Source organism: Rhamphochromis longiceps, linkage group LG7 (genome assembly GCF_057381845.1).
Source record: "Rhamphochromis longiceps isolate RC_006_pf linkage group LG7, R_longiceps_female_GT1.1, whole genome shotgun sequence".
Classification (NCBI taxonomy): domain Eukaryota; kingdom Metazoa; phylum Chordata; class Actinopteri; order Cichliformes; family Cichlidae; genus Rhamphochromis; species Rhamphochromis longiceps.
The window spans coordinates 13,624,835-13,649,642 of record NC_140563.1 but is presented as its reverse complement, the minus strand read 5'-3'; the positions used below and the strand labels follow the sequence as shown (position 1 = coordinate 13,649,642).

Genomic DNA, 24,808 nt, shown 5'->3' with positions numbered 1-24,808 from the left:
AAGGCTAGTAACAGAAAAAAGATATAACGTGAGTTGTTTATAATTTTAAGCAGTGATTGCATGTGTGTGTGTGTTTGTGTGTGTTTTATATACCAAAACAGAGTTATAATAGTTCGGTCTTTAAAAAAAAAAATCTGTATTTTTTTTTTAAATTATCATCATTTTTAACATTCTGTTGAATTACCTGTTGAATGAGTTTCGTGAGTGAGTTCGGTCATTTCCCTTTACTTTTCATTTAATACATTTCATTTAATAAATTGATTTGGCTATATAAATAAAATTGAATTGAATTGAATAAATGGATCGCTAAAATTAATTCGAGTAGTAGAGTACTTCTTAATTAAAGTTTACAATGACTTAAAATAACTTACGTTTACTTATATTTTAAAGGGATGCTTATATATATCCGGGTCAGATTCTGCGGTTCAGGCAGCACATTGCATGACACATTTGCAAACACTTTGTTAAGTCAGTTGTGTGAGTACGTCCCACTGTACATGCTGCCTTAAACCAGTCTTTTATATATTTATATATATATATAAAAGACTATATATATATATACATATCAACTAAAACTGAAAGCATTTCCTGTAAATTTACAATTTATTTAAACTACAGCGACCTTGGTCCAGGTCTTACCAAATGAAATAATGTTTAAATAAAAATAATGTTTACTTATATTTTCCGGAAGACGAACTCGACTTATTAACTCGCTGCCGCAGTCATGTGATTGCATTCATCTAAGCACATGACAGGTATCGTTTTGACGGTGCAGTTCGCGCTAGTGAAGAGCGAGGGAAGTCATGTCTGTAGTAACGTCTGGACGATACACTTTTCCCAGCTATAATTTGGTGTTTTTTATTTTCCTCCAGCTTGGGCTGCACTCAGTTGAGGGAGTATGGCCTTTACCGCAATCTATTACCTCCTCACCGGAGCGATACCCTCTGAATCCCCAGGCTTTCTACTTTACTTACGGAAGTCAATCAGCTGCACAGGAGGGCTGCTCTGTTCTGGATGAAGCATTTAAGAGATACTTTTCTCTTATTTTTCCAGACTACTCATCTGGTAGGTTTTATAGTGAGGTGAAATTCTTAAAATGCAAAAACGAAGTAAGATTTAAAGTCTTGCTGAACTTGAACGTTGTAGTTGTTCAGTCAGACTGTTTAGATATTCGAAAAACATTAAGGATATGAAATAGCCTATAAAAACTAACTTTTTGTGAAAGTCTAATCTGGACACTATTAGTAGATGGTTTGGCATTATAACACGTTTAAAACATGATTGTAAACGCACAATAAACAGAGCAAAGTGCTCACGTGGCTTCAATGTTGTTTGTCATGCTGGCTTTTAAAACAGATCAATGGTCATTGTACAGACAACAGGTCATCAGTCAGCCAGCACGGGCATACCAACTGAAAATAACCTCACAATAACAATGGACGAGAGTAGCACAGCTTCGTTTTTGTCTTTTCAGAAACAAACACAAGAACCACAGCTCCTAGGGAACAAAAATCAGTGTGTAATGTGCTTAAAGTGCAAGTTTACTTCTGCAAATACTGTGGTAATGGTTTAATATTTATCACCACCAGGTTACGGTTTTCTGCGATTCAGTGTGGATAAACCATTTACTGTCCAAGTAAGTGTCGGCCGCGATGATTGCGACAGCTACCCAGATGAAGACTCTTCTGAGCAATGTAAGTACAACCCGCTGATGCCCATTGATTAGAGCAAGTAACACTGTTTTGTAATGAATTTAACCACCATAATACTATATAGAGATTGACAAAATATCATAATTTCTCCTGTTTGTGTTCCAGACACTCTGAGCGTCTCTGCTGGACAAGCATCTCTGAAGGCAGAAACTGTGTGGGGTGCTCTAAGAGGTGATTATAGCATATGTAAAATATATCTGAAGAGCATTGGTAATTAAACAAACATGTTAACCATCCCTAATTTCCTTCGGGATTAATAAAGTATTCTGATTCTGATTCTGATTCTTAAGCTGGCAAAGTATGTCAAAGCTTGATGAGTTGTAGCAGATTTCTTGTTCTACTACATATTCCATTGCTACAACGCTCCACACCACCATCTCTCACCTGGAAGTGCAGGGCCGTTACGCCAGGCTGCTCTTTGTTGACTTTAGCTCTGCTTTCAATACGATACTCCCGGACAGACTAATAGATAAACTGCTGGAAATTGGACTTCCTTCCACCACCTGCCGCTGGATCAGAGACTTCCTCTCAGACCGTGTACAGAGAGTTAGAGTGGGGCCTCATCTTTCCTCAGCCCTCAGCCTCAACACCGGCTCTCCACAAGGCTGTGTACTGAGTCCCCTACTGTACACTCTGTACACACATGACTGTGTTAGTTCCCACCCAGACAACACAGTCATCAAGTTTGCAGATGATACCACTGTGGTGGGGCTCATCTCAGGGGGAGATGAGACTGCATACAGAGCTGAAGTTCAGAGGCTGTCAGATTGGTGTGCAGATAACAACCTGGACCTCAATACCACCAAAACAAAAGAACTGGTAGTTGACTTCAGAAGGAGGAAGTCCGAGCTGCAGCCTGTCAGCATCAACGGGGAGTGCGTGGAAAGGGTCTCCAGTTTCAAGTTTCTGGGTGTGCACATAGACACAGACCTCCAATGGAGCTCTAACACCTCTGCGGTCTTAAAGAAGGCCCAACAGCGTCTCCACTTTCTGAGAATCCTCAGAAAAATGGACCTGAAGAAGGAGCTGCTGACCGTCTTCTACCGCTGCTCCATTGAAAGTGTGCTGACATATTGCATCGGTGTGTGGTTCTCCAGCTGCACCACAGCACACAGAAAGGCACTCCAGAGGGTCATCAACATGGCCCAAAAAATCATTGGACATCCTCTTCCCTCCCTGAAGGACCTGTACAGCACTCGCTGTCTCAAGAGGGCACGCAGCATCCTACGGGACTGCACACACCCAGGACACCGGGTGTTTAAGCTGCTGCCGTCTGGCAGGAGGTTCAGGCTGCTGAGGTCCCGAACAAATAGACTCAAGGACAGCTTTTACAACAGGGCAATAGCCCTGATCAATGTAAATAGCTGACCTGACTGGATACCTCCCTGGACTTTTTAGGGGGAGGTAACAATGTTTAAAACGATAACAATAATATTTATATTTATAACAAGGTGCAATAATAATTAATGTGCAATAATAACAGTGTGCAATACACATACACTTATTCTTCTTTTTTATACTAAGTTAATATACTGTGTTGTGTTGTTTGTTACGTTGTGATGTGTCATATCGTGTCGTGTTGTGTTATATGTAGTGCCGACGTAGGACAGTTTTTTCCAATTTCATTGTACTACTGTACTATGTATGACTGTGCAATGACAATAAAGAGTTATCTTATCTTATCTTATCTTATCTTATCTTATCTTATCTTATATTCAGTAAGTAGCCTGTCAGGTTGTGCTATGTATTTCCAGTTTTGTTTAACTCATGTGACTCAACTGATGCAACACTTCATGTGGCACACACAGACACCTTCTTTATAGTTTTACTCAGTAGAATTTCAAGTAGGCCTACTGCATGTGGATTATAAAGTAGGGAAATTCCAACATTTTGTCAACCTCATCTATCATGTATAACAAATTGCTGATTATGTACTGTACACCCTCTGTTTAAGCACAGGTCTGGAAACCTTCAGTCAGTTGGTTTATCAAGAGGATTTTGGCTCAGTAAGTCGCAGTTTTTCCTAATGCACAAACTAACAACAAGGCCTCTGGAGTAATCACGTTTCAAATATGTGCATAATTAATATTTTTCCCTTTTTTCTGTTTGTTTTTAATTTAGTATTATGTGAACAAGACTGAGATTAAAGACTTCCCCCGCTTTCAGTTCAGAGGGATTTTATTGGACACTTCACGTCATTATTTACCAGTGCAGGCCATTTTAAAAACCCTGGTAATAATCAGATGACACAATCGAAACTTCAGCCTTCTGTTTGAGTCACTGTATTTATTATAAGCTGTATTGACATACATGTTTTCTGTTAGGATGCGATGGCCTTCAGTAAGTTCAATGTGTTTCATTGGCACATTGTCGATGACCCCTCCTTCCCTTATCAGAGCCGCACCTTTCCGGACCTGTCTGCTAAGGTTTGTTGATATTCTTCCTTGAGGCACTTACGTAAGTCCTATCATATGATCCTCACTGTAACTATGCACATTCATTACAATTTGCCTTGCAAAAAATATCCTAATTTTCTAAGGTGTTCTTTGCTATTTTATCCCAGAAATCTAAGTAAGTTTAATGCATATAGACTCATGAGATAGGAAATGGCTGAAAAATAGCATCCACTCTGAACAGCGACTTCTGGCTCTTATTCAGGGGGCTTTCCATCCGATGACTCACATCTACACGCAGTCAGATGTAGGAAGGGTGATCTCATTTGCCAGAATGCGGGGAATAAGAGTCCTTCCTGAGTTTGATTCACCAGGCCACACTCAGTCTTGGGGAAAAGGTAAAAATTCAGTTAAACTCCCAACATCCAGTAAGTGACATTAACAATAAACAGTTTAGTCCAAATGATTTCAGCATTTTGATCTATAGAAGAAAAAGTACTTGGCATGATGTCCAGTTAAGGCTCAGTAGGAATAATTTCTGCCAAATCTGCAAGTCAAGACTATAAATGGCAATATAATATGTAGTGAAGGCTGACTTACTGCTTATGTGGTTACATCAGTGGAACAAATTGTCTGCTCTCGATAGAAAATGCAAAAAAATGTATTTGAAGGATATGACTGAGTCAAATTAATTATTTACAATTATTTCTCAGGCCAGTCTGACCTCTTGACTCCCTGCTACAGTGGGAGCAGCCCTTCTGGTACTTTTGGTCCTGTTAATCCAATATTGCCCTCCACGTACAAGTTCATGGCAACACTATTTAAGGAAGTGTCTTCGGTGTTTCCTGATTCCTATATCCACTTAGGAGGAGATGAGGTTAACTTTTCCTGCTGGTAGGTTAAAATGTAACTATCATTTACACGTCGGCTGATTGTTAACAATTTCGAATAAGTTTTTCTGATTTTTGATAATTAAATAAAAGAGAGTTTATGAAAATTTTACATAAACAATGAACACATTTTTTTTTGTAGGAAATCCAACCCTGATGTCCGAGCATTCATGCTGAAAATGGGATTTGGAGCAGACTTCACCAAACTGGAAGCTTACTACATGGAGAAGTAGGTTGTAAAAGGGAAAATACAATGTAGATGGTTCTGCAAAATACACCAACTGATGCATTCATGTGCTTATCTTTTTTTAGCATTGTGAACATCACTGTAGCTCTCAACAGAACATCCATTGTGTGGCAGGATGTTTTTGACTATCATGAACGAGTAAGTACGCCCCACCGAAACACTTATATTTCATGATATAAAAAATGTACATGCGTTTGTGGTTTTTAGAGGATGTGGTTGGAAGTGCATGATGTTGATTTTAAACGGTAAACGGTAAATGGCCTGCATTTGTATAGCGCTTTTCTAGTCCCTAAGGACCCCAAAGTGCTTCACACTACATTCAGTCATTCACCCATTCACACACACATTCACACAAATTTAACAAGTACAAATTTGAAATTAAAAAAAAAGTGAATTTCAATGAATTTTATAATATTTTACCAGGGCAGTACTGTGCAAAAGCCACCCATAATTTATTTATATTCTGCTAAGAAGATAAGAAATAAGTGCAGTTCTGTATATAAATGTTCCTGCACTTAGGCAAGCTTTCTGGTAATTTCTTTAAGTAGTCTTCAGGAATAGTTCTCCAGATTTGAAGGACATTCAAAGCTCTTCATTTTTGTTGTCCCGCATTGGCAGTGTTTGTGGTCATTGTCAAGCTAAAAAATGAAGCTGTTGCCAATCAGACGCTTTACAGATGGTATTGCATGCTGGATCAAAATTCTTGCTAATCTTGCTGCTAATGACAAAGTGTCTAAAGATACAATGTAAAATTCTTTGCTAGTTCATCCCTTGGGTGTGTTTCTATGCATGAATAATTCATTGGTAAGTGTTAAATGGCCGAAAAGAAATCCTTGGGTACAAGGATTGGACTGAAATCGAGTGCTAAAGCAGCCAATGCCCAAAGAAAACCAGCCTGGAGAACTATTGTACAAGACAACCCCTGAAAAATTACAACAAAGTATTGCTCCTTGGAAGCAAAATATGAAGGAATGAGGAGTGGCTCAACATTTTTGCATAGTCCTGTGTCTTTACAGTTTTGTTCTTGGATTATTAATTATAGATATTTTAGAGTGTGTTCAAGTATCTACAGGATCCATGCATATTCTATAAAAATGCACCAGTTATTTTTGTAGTTGTTGTGACACTGTTGGCTCAGTTGCTATTAGCTCTGCAGATGAGTACAGGATGGAAATTGTCACATTAAAACAGAACTGGCTAATTGTGGAAAAAATAAAATCCTCTATTAAGAAGTTCTTCAGATACATTTGATACAAATGTAATTTTACACTCTGCAGGTTTAGTGGTTTGAGCCAACTAACCAGCAGTTTAAAACAGTTTGTTGACAACATCCATCTGTTCTGTTCTGATCTGATCTTTCACCATGGACTGTATGCAAACAATGGACGTGAGAGGTCTGAAAAAACACAGCCAATGCACAGTGCCTGAAATCGGCATTCTTTCTAGTGTCCTGAAGGGGGCGAGTCACTTGAGTGCAAAAAGAAAGCTTGTGTTTAGTTTCAGTTGCCAGTTTTAAGCCTTACTGATGCCCAACGTGATACTCGTTAAAACAGCAAGAGAGCAACAGTAAAGACACCTAGCTGTGTCCATTATTTATATACAGTCTATGTATATCATGCTTTCTGTTTATCTGTCTGAGAGCCCAAAGCCTTGTGTTACAGCACACTTCTCTATCAGTGGTGGAGGTATGGAGAGAGGGCTGTTACCTGTGTGAAGTACGCAGGGTGGTTAAAGCAGGGCTCAGGGTAATTCTAGCCTCTCCATGGTATCTGGACCAGCCCGGACCTACACACAACTGGGCCCGCTACTACACTGTGTGGCCCCTCGCCTTCAAGGGTCAGAATATGAAAACTGTGTGCTGTGCAGAGTTAAAGATTTTCAAGCTGCTGTGTGTGTGTGTGTGTGTGTGTGTGTGTGTATTTGTTTGTCTGATATTAATCAACAGATAAAACATGGTTTTACGTAAAATATATATCTATGGATAGCTACAATTTGGGGACTATTTACATGGTGTACAAAGTGTTTATACCAGTTTATACATCAGTGTTACTAAGGCTGTTCTGTGTCCCAAGACTGTACCTGAAATCTTTTTTTTTTTCAGGTATGAACAAATAATAATAATAATATAACTTGGTGTGTAAAGAACTTGGACACAGCTACAGAGAGATGTGATTGTTGTGATGCTGCTTACTGCTGAACACACATATAAAAGTCCTGCTACTGCCAGCTGCTTTGCCAAAGCAAAAACCCAGCAATTGACTCTTTGTTTATCTGGGAGATAATCAAAGAGTTAAGCATATGCATAATGGTGTCTTACTAAATATTCCAGATTTTTTTTATTTTTTAAAAAAAGGTCTTGAAAGCATAACCACATGCTTGCTCCTGACCTAATCTGCTGGTAGCCCATTAGAGATTCCACAGCTGCTTCCATCAGACAAGCTTAGCAGAAGAAAGTTACAGATACTGTTCATGTTTGGTTCTCCAAGCCATTTAAAAACCATTGTTTTTATACACAAAACTGCTGGAAATTCGAATTCAAATCAAATCAATTTTATTTATATAGCACTTTTAAAAACAACAACTGTTGACCAAAGTATTGTACAATAAAATAATCAGATAACATTTAAAAGGAAAGTAAAATAAAAGATAAGACAATAATAAGAATAAAAGAATGACAGACTCATACAGAATTAAAAGCCAAAGAGTAAAAATGGGTCTTTAAATGAGTTTTAAAAGTATCCAGTGTTGGAGAGGTCCTGATATGTAAAGGCAGTTTATTCCACAGTTTCGGAGCAGTCACAGAAAAAGCCCGATCTCCTCTGTGTTTTAATCTAGACCTAGGAACAACTAGAAGCATTTGGTCCGCAGACCTCATAGATCTCACTGGAGTATAGCAATTTAAAAGATCAGAAAGATATATAGGAGCTAGTTCGTGCAATGTTTTAAAAACAAGTGTCAAGATCTTAAAATCAATTCGAAAACTTACTGGCATCCAGTGTAGCGAGGTGAGTATAGGGGATATGTGCTCTCGCTTCTGCTTGCCAGTCAGTAGCCTTGCCGCGGCATTTTGAACCAGCTGTAGTCGGCCAATAAGTTGCTTACTCAAAGTCTCTGAAGCAGAGAAATGGCTTCACCTTTGCAAGTAAGCGGAGGTGAAAGAAGCTGGTCTTGATCACATTATTTATCTGTTTATCGAATGTTAAATTACTGTAAAAAATCACACCTAAATTCCTCACAAACGTTTTTTTTTATAATTTTCTAAGGGGCCATGGTCATAATGGTCACTCAATTCAGCACAGTTTTCTTTATTGTCATTATATAAATATATGAAAAAACTCTTTAAGGGACAGAATGAGCAAGTTAACAGACTTTGTCTTAATTTTAGGTTATAAAAGCAAAGATAAATGTATCTTTGCAAGTACTGAGAAAGATGGGAAATTGTAAAAACATTATACAGATGTTGTTGAGGTTTTTCAAATAATGTCAAGGGAGATAACATGTTAAAAAGAATAAATGCAGCAGTTCAGTTTAACAATTCTCCGTGGACAGAGGCTGTATTGAGCACAGTTTGTTGGTAGTAATGTGAGGATAATATGCTGGTGAGATAATTCGTTTAACAGCCTAGACTGTATGCTTTGTCATCAGAGGCAGTTTTGGGATTCTGCAGAAGTTGAGCTTGATGCTTTCCCAGAAAGAAAAGAAAATTCTTGCCAACGTCTTTCACTTTCATCTTGTGCACATGCTTAGGAATAATGGCTCAAGGAAAGTTCAACCCTGGTTGCCAAATGTTGGCTACATGGGGATTGTCCAGACTGGGCATTTTTCCAGACATGAATGTGCACTAGATGAGTAACTTTGTGCTCTGGCTTGTGCTCTGAGGATTAGAAATTCTTTGAACTGTGGCTTTTTTTAAATATGTGACTTTTCTGAATGATAAAGTATTTAATACAAACATACTAATCAACTGGATTCAACATACAAAAAAAAACTTGGGCAATATAACACACAAGGAGCAAGACAGTTGTTGTTGTTACCCTTCTCAGATTCCTAAGGACACAGTGCTGCACATCTGGAAGGGCCTCCCCGCTTCTTATGCGGCAGAACTCAGCGCTATCACCAAAGCTGGCTACAGGGTCCTGCTCGCTGCACCTTGGTACATCAACCACATTTCCTATGGCCAGGACTGGCGCAACTACTATACCGTGCAGCCTCTGAACTTTTCTGGTGTGTGTTGGCCAAGTAATATAACAAAATAATACAACCTTGCTCACTTATGTGCTGTCCATGGTGCTTCTCTGGTGGTGGGAGCTATCAGTAGAGATTTCTTATTAGTAAGACCCATTAAAACTCTGACTTGACAAGTTTGACTTGAAGTGGTGTGATAACATTGAACTGTAAATAGCCAATTCTAAAGTATAACATGTTATTCAAGAAAAAAAATCCACATCTTTTTCACAGGTACCGAGGAACAGAAGAAGCTGGTGATAGGGGGTGAAGTTTGCATGTGGGGGGAATATGTAGATGCCACTAATCTGACCCCACGTCTTTGGTAAGAGATTGAAAAGATCCCTGAAATGATCAAACTAGAGAACCTAAGTAGAATGTGCAGCCCATGAGATTAATCAAAATAATGACCGGATGAATCCAAAATCACAGGCCAAGGGCAAGTGCTGCCGCAGAGAGACTGTGGAGCGATGAGAAGCAGACCTCTGACGTGGACAAGGCGTTTCCTCGATTGCAGGACTTTCGTTGCGAACTCCTGAGGTACTTTAGCTTTTCTGATAACGCACATGGCATACCTCAACACATCGCCGCACTCTTTTTTTATGAGGTCTGCTTAATATACACCGATGCTTCTGTTTCACTTCGTTTGCAGGCGGGGTATCCAGGCAGAGCCTCTCTTTGTTGGACACTGCAAACACGAGTACCAAGGTGTTTGATTATAATGGACCGTGTGGCATTTTTGAGCATTTGAATCGATTAACTTCTGAGGTGTAACTGGAAGTAATTTTAAAAAAAAATGGAATGAAATTTTCTCTGCTTTTAAGTCCAATATACACTTGTGCTTTCTCAGGGATTTTCCTCTTTGTATTGCGACTGCTGTTTTTTAATTTTACATTTGATTTGATACATTTATATCATGTAGTGATCATATGTAATAAATGTGAAAGTTTACCTACATTATATGAGATGATTACAAAATATACAAATCAGTTGTGTTTGAGTTTAAAAGGCACACGCCAGTATGATGTAGCTTGCTCTCTTTTCCATTCAAATGTAATACAATTATGATAGTCACATTGCTGTGTAGACTTTTATCAAAATTAAAATCCATCTGGATGTAGCATTTTTAGTGGGAGAAACGTTTTGTCTGAAAAACGCTACGTCCAGGTGAACAGAATCAACTTTGTGGGATTTCTATACCTGGATGATTGAGCATCAAGATGGTTTTTTAATTATTATTAGAATAATACCAGAGACAACAGTTTGTCTCAGGTATAGAACACATGATCGTCTCATCCTAGGCAACTGATTTAAACTTAGAACCCTATTTTATAACTAGATTAATGTTACAAATGAAACTAACTGCACACCACCCCCAGGAAGCAACCCAAAAAAGAAGACAAAATTCTGTGGAAGGAAGAGTTTCCTCCAAAACTTGCTGATATTGGACACAGACCCCTGCACATACTATTGATTGATTGATTGATTGGTAATTTATTTCAACATGTGAACAATATACAAGTACATTTAGAAAAGAAATGAGAGAAAAAAAATATACTATACAAATTACATACAAAAAAACATTCTGATTAATTTACATGTTGAAAGGGAGTGGGAAGAAGTATACACTTATTTAATCCCACCCCTGTCCCATAAATTATCAGTGAATATTTAGTCAGCTTCCTTACTGATATAATTTGTAATAAAAATAGTGAACAGATTTCTGATATACTATATACTATAATATCACATCATGAATTTTTTGTTTGTTTGTTTTTAAATAGAGACATTCACTTAATTTAAATATTTTCCTTTTCTTTATAGATCGAGAAGATCATATTTTTATAACTCTTTTTGAACAGTTTTATGTTTGGACATTGCTTTAATTCCATATTCAGTTTGTTCCATAGTTTCACTCCTTGAACAGAAACACAAAAGCCTTTTCTTGTAGTACGTACCTTCATTGTTTTGAAGTTACAAAAACCCCTTAAATTATAACTTCCTTCTTTCAAAAAAAACATACTCTGAATATTACCTGGCAGTTCTTTATTTTTTGCTTTGAATAGAATTTGTGCTGTTTGGAATTTCACTATATTGTCAATTTTCAATATTTCAGACTGCAAAAATTGTGAGTTTGTATGTTCCCTATAACCTGCATTGTGGATGATTCGAATTGCTTTCTTTTGAAGAGTAAAAAGTGAATGTAATGTGGTTTTATAGTTATTGCCCCAGACCTCTGCACAATAGCTTAAGTATGGTGAAACCAGTGAACAGTAGAGAATATGAAGTGATGTTCTGTCGAATACCTGTTTTGCCTTGTTTAGTACTGCAATGCTTCGTGATACTTTGGAATTAATATATCTTACGTGAGCTCTCCAGTTAAGTTTTTCATCTATTATTACCCCCAGAAATTTATTTTCACTGACTCTTTCAATATCAACACCATTTATTTGAATCTTTGCATTTGTATTTAAACTACTATTTCCAAATAACATAAGTTTAGATTTATTCAAATTTAATGATAATTTGTTTTTATCAAGCCAGAACTTCACTTTACTTATTTAATTAGTCATATCCTCCAATAAATTCTGCAGATCATCACCAGAGCAAAAAATGTTTGTATCGTCAGCAAAGAGAACCATTTTTAATACTTTGGACACTTTACAGATGTCGTTAATGTACAAGTTGAAGAATTTTGGACCCAAAACTGACCCTTGGGGTACACCACAAGCAATGTCCATACATAAGGAGCAACCACCATTTATTTTCACAAACTGCTTTCTGTCACTTAAATAACTCCGGACCCAATCTAAAACTACCCCTCTGACACCATAACGTTCCAGTTTTCTTATTAATATATCATGATCTATAGTGTCAAATGCCTTTGTCAAGTCTATGAATAACCCAGCCACATATTGCTTTTTGTCTATGGAATTTGTGATGTATTCTATTGAATCTAATAGTGCCGATGATGTTGATCTGCTTGATCTGAATCCGTACTGACTCTCAGTGAGTAGTTTATGTTTATCTATAAATTTTTCCAGTCTGTTTTTAAACAGTTTTTCAAGAACTTTTGAGAATTGAGGTAGTAAAGAGACAGGCCTGTAGTTTGTGAAATGGTGTTTGTTTCCAGATTTGTATAGAGGTATAACTTTTGCTATTTTCATTCTGTCTGGAAATCGACCAGTTTGAAATGATAAATTACAGATGTATGTAAATGGTTTTATAATAGCCTCAATGACTCTTTTAACCACTATCATATCAATATCATTACTATCACTGTTTATTTAAAAAATAAACAGAAAAACCACCACCGTTTACTAGCCAATGAAAATAATCTCGGGTTTATTTGGAGGAATTATTAAAACAGCAACCCTTTTCCTAGGTTTGCCAACCATCCTGGAATAAACACTTAGCCACCTAACGGTGACTAAGTGCTTATTCCAAATGGGTGGACGTCTTATCCAGATGGGTGGCCGTCTGTCTGTAAAGGTTGATTGGAAGTGAAGAGAGCAGAGTGAAAAGAAGTGTGCAGTGATGAATAGACACTTGGGAGGCTGTTGGGCCAGAAACCACAGATATGTAAGCACAAAGGTACAGAGGTGGGAGACACAAAGGGAATAATGTGTCACAGTGGTAAAATGCATAGACAGGTTCCTGTAGCAGCATAACTAGACAAAAGACACATGACTGTGTCTGGCCTAATTATAAAGCTTATAAAACAGATAAGCATCCTTTCAAAAGCATAAAGGCTGTCCCTTACCCAAGTCCAACACTATATAACAGACCAATCTGAGCAAAACAGTCCACCTGAGACCAGTTTACAACTTTCAGCTTTACTTTGATGCCATATAAAAAATAAAATTACCCATCATTCCACTTCTCCAATTCAGGCTACCACAGGGCAAGAGATAGTACACCCTGGACAGGTCACAAGTCTGTCGCACAGCTAACAGAGACAGACAGACAGACAGCCTTTCACACGCAAATTCACACTATTATGAGCAATTTAGAATCACAAATTAACCTTAACTTTACATTTTTGGACTGTGGGAGGAAGCCAGAGTAGCTGGAAAGAACCCAGAAATAGAGAGACCATGCAAACTCAACAAAGAAACGCTTTGGTCAGATTTAAACCCAGGACCTTGCTGCGAAGCAACAATCCTAACAACTGTGCCACTGTGTTGCTACAAAAGCAGTGCAAAAATGCTGCAATGCCCTAAGATGCCATAAGAGAGTCTATATAAGGCTCAGAACATTGGTGCAGCACTGCTCTTGCACAAAGAGACACTTTCAATTCTCCCTGGCTGTTTGTGTTTTTACACAGAAATCCAGACTGCTTCTGAAGTAACAGTGGTCATGACCCTTATTATTGTAAGTGAACTGTAATGTGTAAGCCCATAAATGTTCCAGTGGGTCATACAGCAACTCTGATTCATCATTTGGTCTTACTTAGTTGGTTCACTTTTGTAACACAGTCTAGTGGTGTGTGTCTCCCTCTACAGACCACCTAGGGAATGACTATGTTAAAAAATAAAATAAAGGCATTGAACTATGTGAATGGCCCTGCTTTAAATCATTTTAGGATGCTGTTGTGAGTGTCAGTGTATATACATGACTTCTATCGGCTGCTTCCTTTTTATAAGTCTTTACTGTCATTGCAGTTTAACCTATTATTTTTGTGTGCTGGACTTTTACTTGAGCACTGTGGGCTTTGTTAAGTAAATCACTTATCCCTGGCTTATTTTGACATTTCTGGGAAATAGTCAACTGATCCAACCAAATAAGATTAATTTGTCAGCAGAAACACAGATTTCACAGTAGCTGTCAGCGAGCATCTGTTGAATAGAGTTGACTTTACTCTGATGTGGGCCAAGATAGCTGATTTTGTCATTGCGTGGATTAAAGCAATGGTAGCAGATGGCAAGGAGGGCCAATCCCTATCCTTAGTGCTGACACCTCACTCCTTGTAATTCATCTGATTGGGGTGGAGTTGGGGGAGGGGGGTCCCCAGGAAATGCTGAACCAAACACAACAAAGCTTAAGCAAGCAAGCTCGGTTAACCTATCACTGGGGCCATTTAGAATCACACAGACATGCTGAGTTCTGTGTAATCAAAGCTTGTGCATATGTTAATATATGGGGAACAATATCATTAGCCTGTCAGGGTTAGGGTTAGTGTGCTTTATTTTCTATATATTTGAGGTGGTTAAGTTTAGATATAAGTTGGTACAAAACTGTAACTTATTACTATTTTAAACTTTAATTACTTTAATCTCGAAAAAGTTCAAGTTTAAATGAATAAAAATCCTAATCCAAATAAAGAATGGTCATTTATTTTATGATTTGGCAAATTTGAGGATCCTGTAGAGAACCACTATAACTTTAAAAGTTAATCTCACTCTTTGACAACTGCTGACATTCAAGGAGATTATATCAAAAAGCTGCTTAGATTGATGCAAAGACTTGTGAACTAGCATTCAAGGGCATCCTGCGAAGGACAATAAAATTATGCCTTCCTTGTTTTTTGCAGGGCACATAGTTTTTATGCAATGCACCTCACTACAATAATAAGTCTTTAATATGCACAAAATGTAGATATGCGATATAAGATAATGCCATTCCTGACCCTTAAATGAATGCAAGGCATTTGAAATGACCCATGCATTTGAGGGTTAAAGTAATGAGCAACTGATCTGTTTGATCTGCAAACAACAGAGCCAAGGTTTTACTGGTGACGCGTGTCCAATCACATGACCGGCGCTGTCCTCATAAATGTTTCCACTAAATACATAATCATCTAAACAGCTCATGGCAGCATGCTGCTAAAGATTGTGCCGTGTCTGCACAACAATCACAGGGCTGGGCAGGGAAGAAACGTGACAGTTATTCCTGGCAGATAAAAGACTCAAAGCAGGAGCTTGCTGATGGCTGCAGCATCTTAACTGTGCGGAAGAGAGTCAACCCCTCAAAAAACTGAGCTAAAAAGGACTTAACATGTGTAGTTCCTAGTGTTAAGAACAAAATAATCATCTCACCCTGACATGTGAGGAACACACGTGCTACAAAATCTGATGTGGGTGTCCAGGTTGCCATACTTAAATATGTATTTCTGACTTATGAATCTCCTCAGAGGTCGTTTTCACTGTAACTTTATACTGTCACCAAGTGTGAAGTGTAAATGCTAATGTGCTAAATTAAGGTGTCCAGAATGTATGGACTTTCAAAGCCTTATTTATTACATCAAATGCTACATTTGCCTTCACCAGCACAGAAAGTTGGGTGGATTTAAATAAAAGTGGGAAACAAAGAAAATAGCAGCAATAAAGGAGAACAAAATAAAAATATCAAAGAGAGTAATAGTGATGACAAATGAATAAAAATATCCATTCAGCCATCCATCCGGTCTCCCTGATGCATCCACCAGAGTGTGTGAATGCCAGGTTAAAAGTGCTTAAGTAATAAAAAAAAACCCCACTTGTATGGATGAGGCCTGTAGTAGGAAAACATCTGATATATAACTACCAATATAGTATAAAACAAGCGATTCACATACCACTCAGGAAGTCTCTGGTTTGTCATGAAAACTATTTTTAAAATATATTTTACTTATGCACTTATACTAAGCTCTTTCTAAATATTTCTTGTGTCTTTCAGTCATTGTCCAAACAGAGTCAGAGTTGAAGGTCACTGACACTCAAAAAGTTCCCACTTCATCACCACCAAAGAATCCAAACGAATCACCCCTCCTATCATATGAGCTTGATGCCATTTTTCATCAAGGACATCTGACAGCTCTTTCTGACCCAGGCAGTCACCTCCAACTTAATTTTGTTTGCCGGTACAACTTCCTTACCAGTCTTTCCCTTCTAATGTCCTGTCTCCCTCCCTTCAAACCCTGATGGGCAGCGTGGGCTCTTCTCCTGATTTTATTTTATTCTGGTTAGAATCAGTTTGAAAAAATTTTTTAAGAATTTTTTTTTTTGCCTTTTGTAGAAAAAAGGTTTATTTAGTTGTTCATTCTCTCGTAAGCTGATGGTAACATAACTGACAAAAGGTTTTGTAATTATCATTTAGTCTTTTCATATAATTTCACAAGCTACCACAGCGTGTCAAACCTGTGAGTGTTATAGGTTCTGGGTTTACGTGGCCCCATGTGCACAACCATAATTTGAAGACGACCCATGCTTAATCCATTTATACACCAGTTTAGGGCAACAAAAAGAGCTCTGTTTTCAATGCTATGTTGGTCTCTTAAATTCAAGAGTGACTGACATTATATAATTCAGTCTATGGAGACTGTAGGAATCATTAGTATTAGTGTCTTTGTTATGGTGTTATATGTGGTCAGCTATATGCAATATTCAATACAGAAAATAGTGTGCAGATTTCTTTAGATTTTTGAGAGATGAGAATTTCCATAAAGCCATTCAAGGCAAGAAAGGATTCATTTGAGTTAATCTAGTTCAAATTTTCTTAAAAATAAGTTGCATCACTCAATTAGGCAGATGGGGGCTTCAGAGAAAAGCCACCATATGGCAGTAAAATGGAATTAAGGTTCAACCCTTTGCTGCTCTTTCAATCTTTGTGCTAATTCTTTTTCTTCTCATTATGCTCTTTCGTGACCCCTCACCCAGAAGGAGATCACATTTCATTGAAGGTTAAGCTCTTTTGCTAATTTGGGGTGGCTATCTTCTCTTGAGGTTGTAATGTCATTGACAGAGCCAATATGGCACAGAAGGAACATCTTAATTCTGGTATAAAACAAAGCAAAACAAGACAGTCTGCTGCTAATGAGCACTAATATAATAGTTTGCCTGTTGGCTGTTGCTAGCACGAAATTTCTTCTGCAAATCATCCTTACAGTGACATTCATACAATCCTTGCAGCGCAGAACTGTAGTGCCATAAGGCTAAACTGCATCTCTGAACACATGAGCAAATAAACCAACACTGATGTTTTTAGGGAGAAAAAGTTGCTGTCTTGTAATATCATTTGGCACGATACAGCCAGACTAATTATAGTAATGTGGGAACATCGTTCACAGCAGAACAGAACAAAACAGGATGGGAAGAAAACAATCTAAGAGAAAATTCTGTTTTTTATATAGTGCCAAATCACAAGAGCAGTCCCCTCAATGCACTTTAAATTGGAAATAAACAATAACTAATGATTAGATGTCGAGTGCTGTAGAAACACTCAGTGCATCATGGGACACCCCCAGCAGCCTAGGCCTATTGCAGCATAACTAAGAGTGGATTCAGGATCACCTGTTCCAGCCCTGCTTTGTCAAAAAGGAATGTTTTAAGCCTAATCTTGGGTGACTGTCTCCCAAATTCAAACTGGGAGCTGGTTCCATAGAAGAGGGACCTGAAAGCTAAAGACTCTGCCTCCCATCCTACTTTTAAATATTCTAGGAACCACAACTAACAAAATAACCAGAGAGAGACAGAAAGAAGGAGCGAGAGAGGAAAGAGGAATGAATATACTTAGTGCCTGTAAGTGGTGTGACTGATTGATTTACCCTTATAGACGGTAAAGATTAAGAGGATGACAAATCAGCATTTGCTTACACAGCGCCCAGTGCTAATCTCCTTGTTTTCCTCCAGACGACTCAAGCTCTCACACTCATTCTGGAGAGAGAGAAAGAAAGAAGACGGCGAGTTGTATCTCCCTTGACCCCACCTTCATCAGATTTAAGCAGTACAAGAACATCAGCACTGTATCCAGATCACTCAACAAGGCTTATTCTTTAAGGAGCTTCCCTGAAGCTTTCTGTGAGGTAGTGTAAAGAAAAAACTTTTGATGAGCATGTTTTTGGGAAAATTGTGGCCAGTACTTTATCACAGAAAACAGTTCATGCAAAACAGGAAGTCATCTTATGTTTATATGTCTTTCAGTAAGGATGGAGGAGCAGATTTCAAAGATGAACATGTTTTCATCGGACACCTTGAAGGACTTCACGCAACAGAGCACAGACGGAGCTCAATCAGGTGAGCCAATACTTACAAATTACTACAAATGTGCAAGATTTTAGAAAGCTTAGATGATGATTGTTAAAGGCTTCTCAGTACAGCAGACTAGACTCATAATTAATGCTCACAAAGTTTTAAATACATAGATTTACACACAGAATCTGACACAAAGCTCAAAATGCGTAAAAGAGTGAGCTAATTTTACATCAGTCTGTAGTTAAAATAGCGTTGGTGCTCAAAAGAATCTGAAATTATTTTAAGTATTTCTACTATCTATTCTCTACAGAAAAAGGTCTGCGTAAATCGTTTGGCCAAGGCCTGCTTTGTAAAGTTTGCTCTGACTCAAGCAGTGGCAAACACTATGGCATCTTTGCCTGTAACGGCTGCAGCGGCTTCTTCAAGCGCAGTGTGAGGAGAAGACTCGTCTATAGGTGGGCAAGTGGCTCTGTGAAAGGCAGCTGTACATAACAGGAAAACAATCATATGACAATTAAGGAAGTGCATTTGAACTCCATCTGTGTCTTTATTTCATAGGTGTCAGGCTGGAAATGGCAGGTGCCCTGTTGACAAAGCGCATCGAAACCAGTGCCAAGCTTGTCGATTAAAGAAGTGCCTCCAGGCTGGCATGAACAAAGATGGTGAGAAACTCAGAAAAAGCAGACCTTGTAGATATTATCTGTGCGTATTGATATGAAATACCTAAAGCCTCACTGTGAGATGGTGTAGCTTTTCCTGTGCTTTGTTGTGGCAGCTGTGCAGAATGAGCGACAGCCTCGAAGCACAGCTCACGTCAGTCCGGACTCTATAAATGTCGAAACCAAAAAGGAGCACCTGGTCACCACGCAAGCGCTCAGCCCCTCTGACACCTACTCAGCAGTCATCTCCAGGCCTTTGGTCACGTCGTCAGCTCCAATTTCTGCCACAGTAAAACTTTGCAGCAACATAAGTAACAACCACCGCTTTATGGTCAGCCTGCTGACTGCAGAGACCTGTGCAAAACTGGAGCCAGAGGACGGTAAGATCAAATGAAAGAGGTAAAATAACTTGGAAGAAAGAGGTGTAAACCTATTTGTCTTGAAATGAGTAAAAATATTTTGAAAACAGACTTTTTGATTTGACTTTACGGTGTGGGATATTTGGATTGTAATGCCTATGTCTCTTTTTCTGCTACACAGTGGAGGAAAATATTGATGTGACAACAAATTCAGAGAGGGACCTCACTCCCTTCGACAGCCATTTGTCCCCTTATACCTCCAGCTGTCCAGAGAATGTGTATGAGACATCGGCACGACTCCTCTTCATGTCAGTCAAGTGGGCAAAAAATCTGCCTGTGTTTGCTCACTTGCCATTTCGTGACCAGGTGAGGCCTGTAGACAGATATTTTTTCTTTGTGTATTTGCATCTTAAAATGTTTTTTTTTTTTAACATATATGGATAGTGTGTGAGACTAATGAGATGCTCAACATTTCTGTGAAATCCTCAGGTGATTCTTCTTGAAGAAGCTTGGAGTGAGATGTTCCTCCTGTGTGCCATCCAGTGGTCTCTGCCCATGGACAGCTGTCCTCTTTTGTCTCTGCCAGACCTTTCTACCCCACAGCAAGCCAATATCAACCTTCTTACTGCTGACCTGCAGATCTTAGAAGAAGTCTTTAGTCGCTTTAAAGCCCTGACTGTTGACCCGACAGAATTTGCCTGTCTGAAGGCCATTGTGCTGTTTAAGCCAGGTAAGGAATCACTGATGCAGCGATGGTAGTCACTGATTTCTGGATCACCAAACCGATGTCTGCTGTTTGAATCTCCCACGCAGAGGTACGCAACCTTAAAGATCCAGAACAGGTGGAGAATCTGCAGGCCCAGTCACAGGTGCTGCTGGGTCAGCACATCCATTCAGTGTATCCCAACCAGGGTGCCAGGTAACTGCACTTTCTTTTCTAACAAAATACCACAAAATCTTCAAACATAATAACAGCTGGAGAATGTCAAATCTCTCCCCCCCACAGAAACATTTAGCTCACACTCTTTTTGTTTTTGTCCAACAAGGTTTGGGAGATTAATTCTTCTGCTGCCTTCCCTCCGCTTTGTGAATTCAGAGAAGATCGCTAAGCTGTTCTTTCAGAGGACCATTGGCAGCACACCCATGGAGAAGCTGCTGTGTGACATGTTCAAAAACTAAGCACACGGAGGAAAACTTCCTGCAAGCTGTGTGACTGTGTAATTCATGCATTCTGCTGATGACTTCTTTCATGTTTAATGCAAAAAAGCCTTTATGACAAAAGATATTTTGACATATTACTGTTTGAAAAACACAGTCATGAATGGATCAGAGACATTTATGTGAAACTGTGCTTTTTTTCCTCAAGACAAAGGCAACTTCTGGTTATGGCATTCTATTAAAGCACATTTTTCTGTTAAGTTACAACCACAAAGTCGTCTTGTGAAGCTTACAGCTAGACTTAATCATTCAGCGTACTGAGTAACAAGCGAAATAACAGTACATGCCAGCAAACATGTTTTTAAATGTTTTAAATGTCTATAAATATGAAGTTGTATTGTCAAGTATAATGATTTCTGGGATTTTTTTTTCTATTTGATTCAAATAGAGTAAATAAATAATGCAATAAACACTATAAAATATAGAATTCAGCATAAAAAGTATTCATCTTTTGAGAAGAACATGTATAACACATGTTTGAAACAGAAACCAAAGAGCTCTGATAGGTTTATCTTCCAACTGTTTTGTGACCATCATTTTCTTTGTTGAATTGTATTAAATGTATCAGGTTGTTCTAGATGGTCTGAAAAATATTAAAAGTATGACACAGAAAGAGAAAACCATATTTATACTGGGTAAAAGATAATTATATCCACAGGTGCAACAGCTCTGTGGTAGGCCACGTTTTGTACGAGAGCAAACAGAGCATCACATTCTCATGCATACATATCATATCATATATATGTATGCATATCATATCATACATTTGTTTAGAACACTACTTCAGATACATAATTTAAAAGTTGATTTGTACAAATGAGTAATATAGGGGTGAGGCAGTGCAGTATATTTGTTCATTTTTCTTATTATTATCATTATGTTAATATTGTGCATAGTACCTTCAAAATAAAAGAGATAACATTTAATTCATAAGGAAAATGTATAGTGCATAAAAATAGGCTTTGGGGTCAAGACAAAAAACTGTGACTCGAACATATAGTGGAGTACTTTTAATATGTCCATGTTACTTTAACAGATGGATTATAAACATGCAGTGTAATGCATCTACCCCCCCACCCCCATTTTTGCACATGTCGAGGAGCGTGTCAGGCTACATTTCAACCTTGAACCTAATGAGAGGAGGGGCTTCACCTACCTTTAGAATGTGAGGGACCCAAATTGCAGAAGACCTGCAAAATTGCAAAATGAATTTATTTAATTAATTATTTAATAATGTTTTTATTGAATATATGTTTTCACTTGTGGGTTTATCGGGATTATCGCCCACAATCCAGAGGACGGCGCTAATGCGCCTAAAGGCTATTTGACAGCCTCCGTGGCAGAAGAGGAAGAAGCAGAGGCGTAGCAAAACAAAAACACGGAAGCGCATCAGGATAGTGAGCTAAAGTAAAAGTGTATGAAAACAAAGTTTTTGGCGCGCTGACATTTGCACGGTGCCCGATAAACAGTATGAAGGTGCATTAATTAGGCGATAGCAATTATTTCAAATTACCAATGTTTAAAAACTCGTATCGCCTGCTCCCTCAAAGGGACTTCAGCACTCCGAGGACTCCTGGTCTGTTTGTGGACTCTAACAACTACCACAAAGGCCTTTCGTTTGACTACATCCCCAATGTTACTGAAAACGACTTCACAGGTAGGACACTAGTTAACACGAGCTGGTTTAGGGGGACATAATTTGTGGTTTAGGGTACGAGTGTTATTCACTTCAAAGAGAAAGTAAGACAGACACTTAACTTCTTTTTCGTCAACATAAGTTATATCAAAATACACAAAGAATATAATGAAATGTCTCATATATTAGAGGTGGGAATCATCAGACAGCCCACGATATGACATTATCACAATACTTTAGTCATTTGTTCCTATATTTCATATACTTTAGCATACTAGCACACTTTGTACACTGCATAGCTCTGGTGCGAGTGACTTAACTTGACCATCAGTAATGAAAATAACCCCTTCTTGGGGTTTCTTCCCTTTTAGACACCTCCCAGGGATGGTTGTCGTGGATCTGCAACCTAGTTGTCATCTCCCTGGTCTACATCTGCACCTTTTTAACCTTTCCAATAACGGGATGGTTTGTACTGAAAGTAAGTTTGGCTTAAAATTGCACCCATAGCATCTCCACTCACTTGTTGAGAATAAACAATGTTTTTTTTTTTTCCAATTCAGACTGTGCCAAACTACCAGAGGATAGTAGTGTTTCGTCTCGGTCGAATATGTCCTCCAAAGGGCCCTGGTATCGTCCTTGTGCTGCCTCTCATTGATCAGTGGCAGAAAGTAGATCTGCGCACCCGTGCTTTCAACATCCCCCCTTGCCAGGTAAACTGCCAGACATGCTATTATTGGTATAGCTGGCCTGTGGCATTTAAAAAGATAAATAAAAAGATGTTTCAGCATGTTTGTTAAACATGGTTTTGATAGTCTTTTGGATGAGATCCACTCTGCCCATATACATGTACAGTACATGATAATTAATAGCTAAAGAAGTGTTACATTATATCTTTTTATCCTTAAGCCACAGGAGAGGTTAGCATAGGATGAAATACATGATCTGTGTGCCGTTGTTTCCTGGTTTCTGATTGCATAAGATCAGCTGATTTTTCTGCTCTTGCCACACTGTAACACAACACTTTTGAATTCTGATACTGGTAAAACACATCTTATACGCATCATTTACCATTTAAAAATGTTTTAAAAGCAGTAACTTCAGTTCCATGAAATTTATTTTGTGTGTGCTGGAGATAATTTTTTCCTTCTCATATGGCTTAGCCTGTCATTCTTACCTTTAATACACTTAAAAAAAGACAAAAACAATTCAAACTTCAAGTTGATGGCATAATTTATATTCAATTGAGCTTCAGATTTTTGCAAAGCCATTCCTCTTAGGAGCTGTGAATGTTATTTATTTAAGAGGAGATGCTTATGTACTAATTCGTTTGCCAGTTTGGCTTCATGTAAGTTCAGCTGTCAGTACACTGTGCTGTTATAGGTGACTACTCGGGATGGTGGTGTGTTGTCAGTGGGAGCAGACATCCAGTTCAGGATCTGGAACCCAGTCTTGTCAGTGGTGTCAGTCCAGGATCTCAATGCTTCCACCAGAATGACGGCACAGAAGGCTTTGACCTACAGCCTGGCCAAGAAGACCGTCAGGGAGATTCAAACTGAGAGAGTGAAATTAGGGGAATATCTTGGGGTGAGGACACGCTTTAGCTACTCTGTGCTGATTTCTTTTGCTGTATCAGTTCATGTTTACATTCATGCTTCATGTTTACAGATGGACATAAACGAGATGACTCGTCCTTGGGGGCTGGAGGTGGATAGAGTAGAGCTTACCCTTGGTTCTCTACTGAAAGCCCCAGAGGACAGCCCCTCTGCCCCCCTGATTATGCCCTCTGCACCTGGACTTGAAGGCCTCACTGGCCCCATTCAGCAGTTGGCCATGCACTTTCTGAGCCACGGTGCCACATCACGGCCTCAGCAGGGTAAGACAGAACACTTAAAAAATCTTCTTGCATCTTTTCCATAATTAGTGCTGTAATCTTCACCTCTTTCTTCAGAGGACAGCATAGCATTTACGGATGAGCTCAGCAGTGCTGCCGAGTCTGTCACTGCCACACCAGGTTGTGTTGAAGAGCTGCTCAGCAAAGTCAAGCTGCTCCTCTCTGAGTCTTTGGTCCGCCAGGTTGGGGCCTGTTATCAGTTTGACATCAGCTCAGGAGATGGACAACAGCGCCGTTACTATGTGGATCTGAGCCAAGGTGATAAATGTCATGATTATGGAATTTTTACTTGGCGCTAAATGTGTGTACGAAAACATAAAAAAAATGAAATCTGTCTATTTCTCTTTGTACTTTAGGTAGCGGTGCAGCTGGGGAAGGGTCCTTGTGTCGAGAACCAGATGTAACCCTGAATATGAGTGACTGTGACCTTCTGGACATGTTTCAGGGTGAACTGCGACCAATAGCTGCTTTTACAAGTGGCAGACTTAAAGTCCAGGGAGACATTAAAACAGCCATGAAGCTGGAAGAACTCATAAAGCTACTTAAGAAACATCAACTATAGTACATTTTAATTAATTTATTAAATCTTTAATTTTAACTATAAACTGTGTTTTTCATGTATGCTGTG

The 24,808-nt window shown here is 38.7% G+C and overlaps 3 protein-coding genes across 3 annotated transcripts; all 3 read left to right on the top strand.

Annotated features, from left to right (window-relative positions):
* The first annotated feature begins 729 nt into the window (after positions 1–729).
* On the top strand, positions 730–10,647 carry hexa (hexosaminidase A (alpha polypeptide)). Its single transcript, XM_085412275.1, has 14 exons — positions 730–1,065; positions 1,590–1,694; positions 1,818–1,883; positions 3,672–3,718; positions 3,834–3,944; positions 4,037–4,138; positions 4,371–4,503; positions 4,819–4,999; positions 5,138–5,224; positions 5,308–5,380; positions 9,286–9,466; positions 9,701–9,791; positions 9,899–10,006; positions 10,119–10,647. The coding sequence occupies exons 1-14, from the start codon at positions 804–806 to the stop codon at positions 10,180–10,182; spliced, it is 1,611 nt and encodes a 536-aa protein (XP_085268401.1). The 5' UTR covers positions 730–803; the 3' UTR covers positions 10,183–10,647.
* A 7,189-nt stretch (positions 10,648–17,836) lies between these two features.
* On the top strand, positions 17,837–21,240 carry nr2e3 (nuclear receptor subfamily 2, group E, member 3). Its single transcript, XM_085411078.1, has 10 exons — positions 17,837–17,964; positions 18,076–18,248; positions 18,367–18,459; positions 18,728–18,872; positions 18,976–19,079; positions 19,193–19,456; positions 19,617–19,801; positions 19,925–20,165; positions 20,249–20,354; positions 20,482–21,240. The coding sequence occupies exons 3-10, from the start codon at positions 18,372–18,374 to the stop codon at positions 20,612–20,614; spliced, it is 1,266 nt and encodes a 421-aa protein (XP_085267204.1). The 5' UTR covers positions 17,837–17,964; positions 18,076–18,248; positions 18,367–18,371; the 3' UTR covers positions 20,615–21,240.
* A 766-nt stretch (positions 21,241–22,006) lies between these two features.
* Positions 22,007–24,773, top strand: stoml1 (stomatin (EPB72)-like 1). The gene is made up of 7 exons (XM_085412274.1): positions 22,007–22,310; positions 22,661–22,767; positions 22,850–22,999; positions 23,670–23,873; positions 23,955–24,162; positions 24,238–24,438; positions 24,537–24,773. Exons 1-7 carry the CDS (start codon positions 22,169–22,171, stop codon positions 24,740–24,742), a joined length of 1,218 nt encoding a protein of 405 aa, XP_085268400.1. The 5' UTR covers positions 22,007–22,168; the 3' UTR covers positions 24,743–24,773.
* Positions 24,774–24,808: the final 35 nt, after the last annotated feature.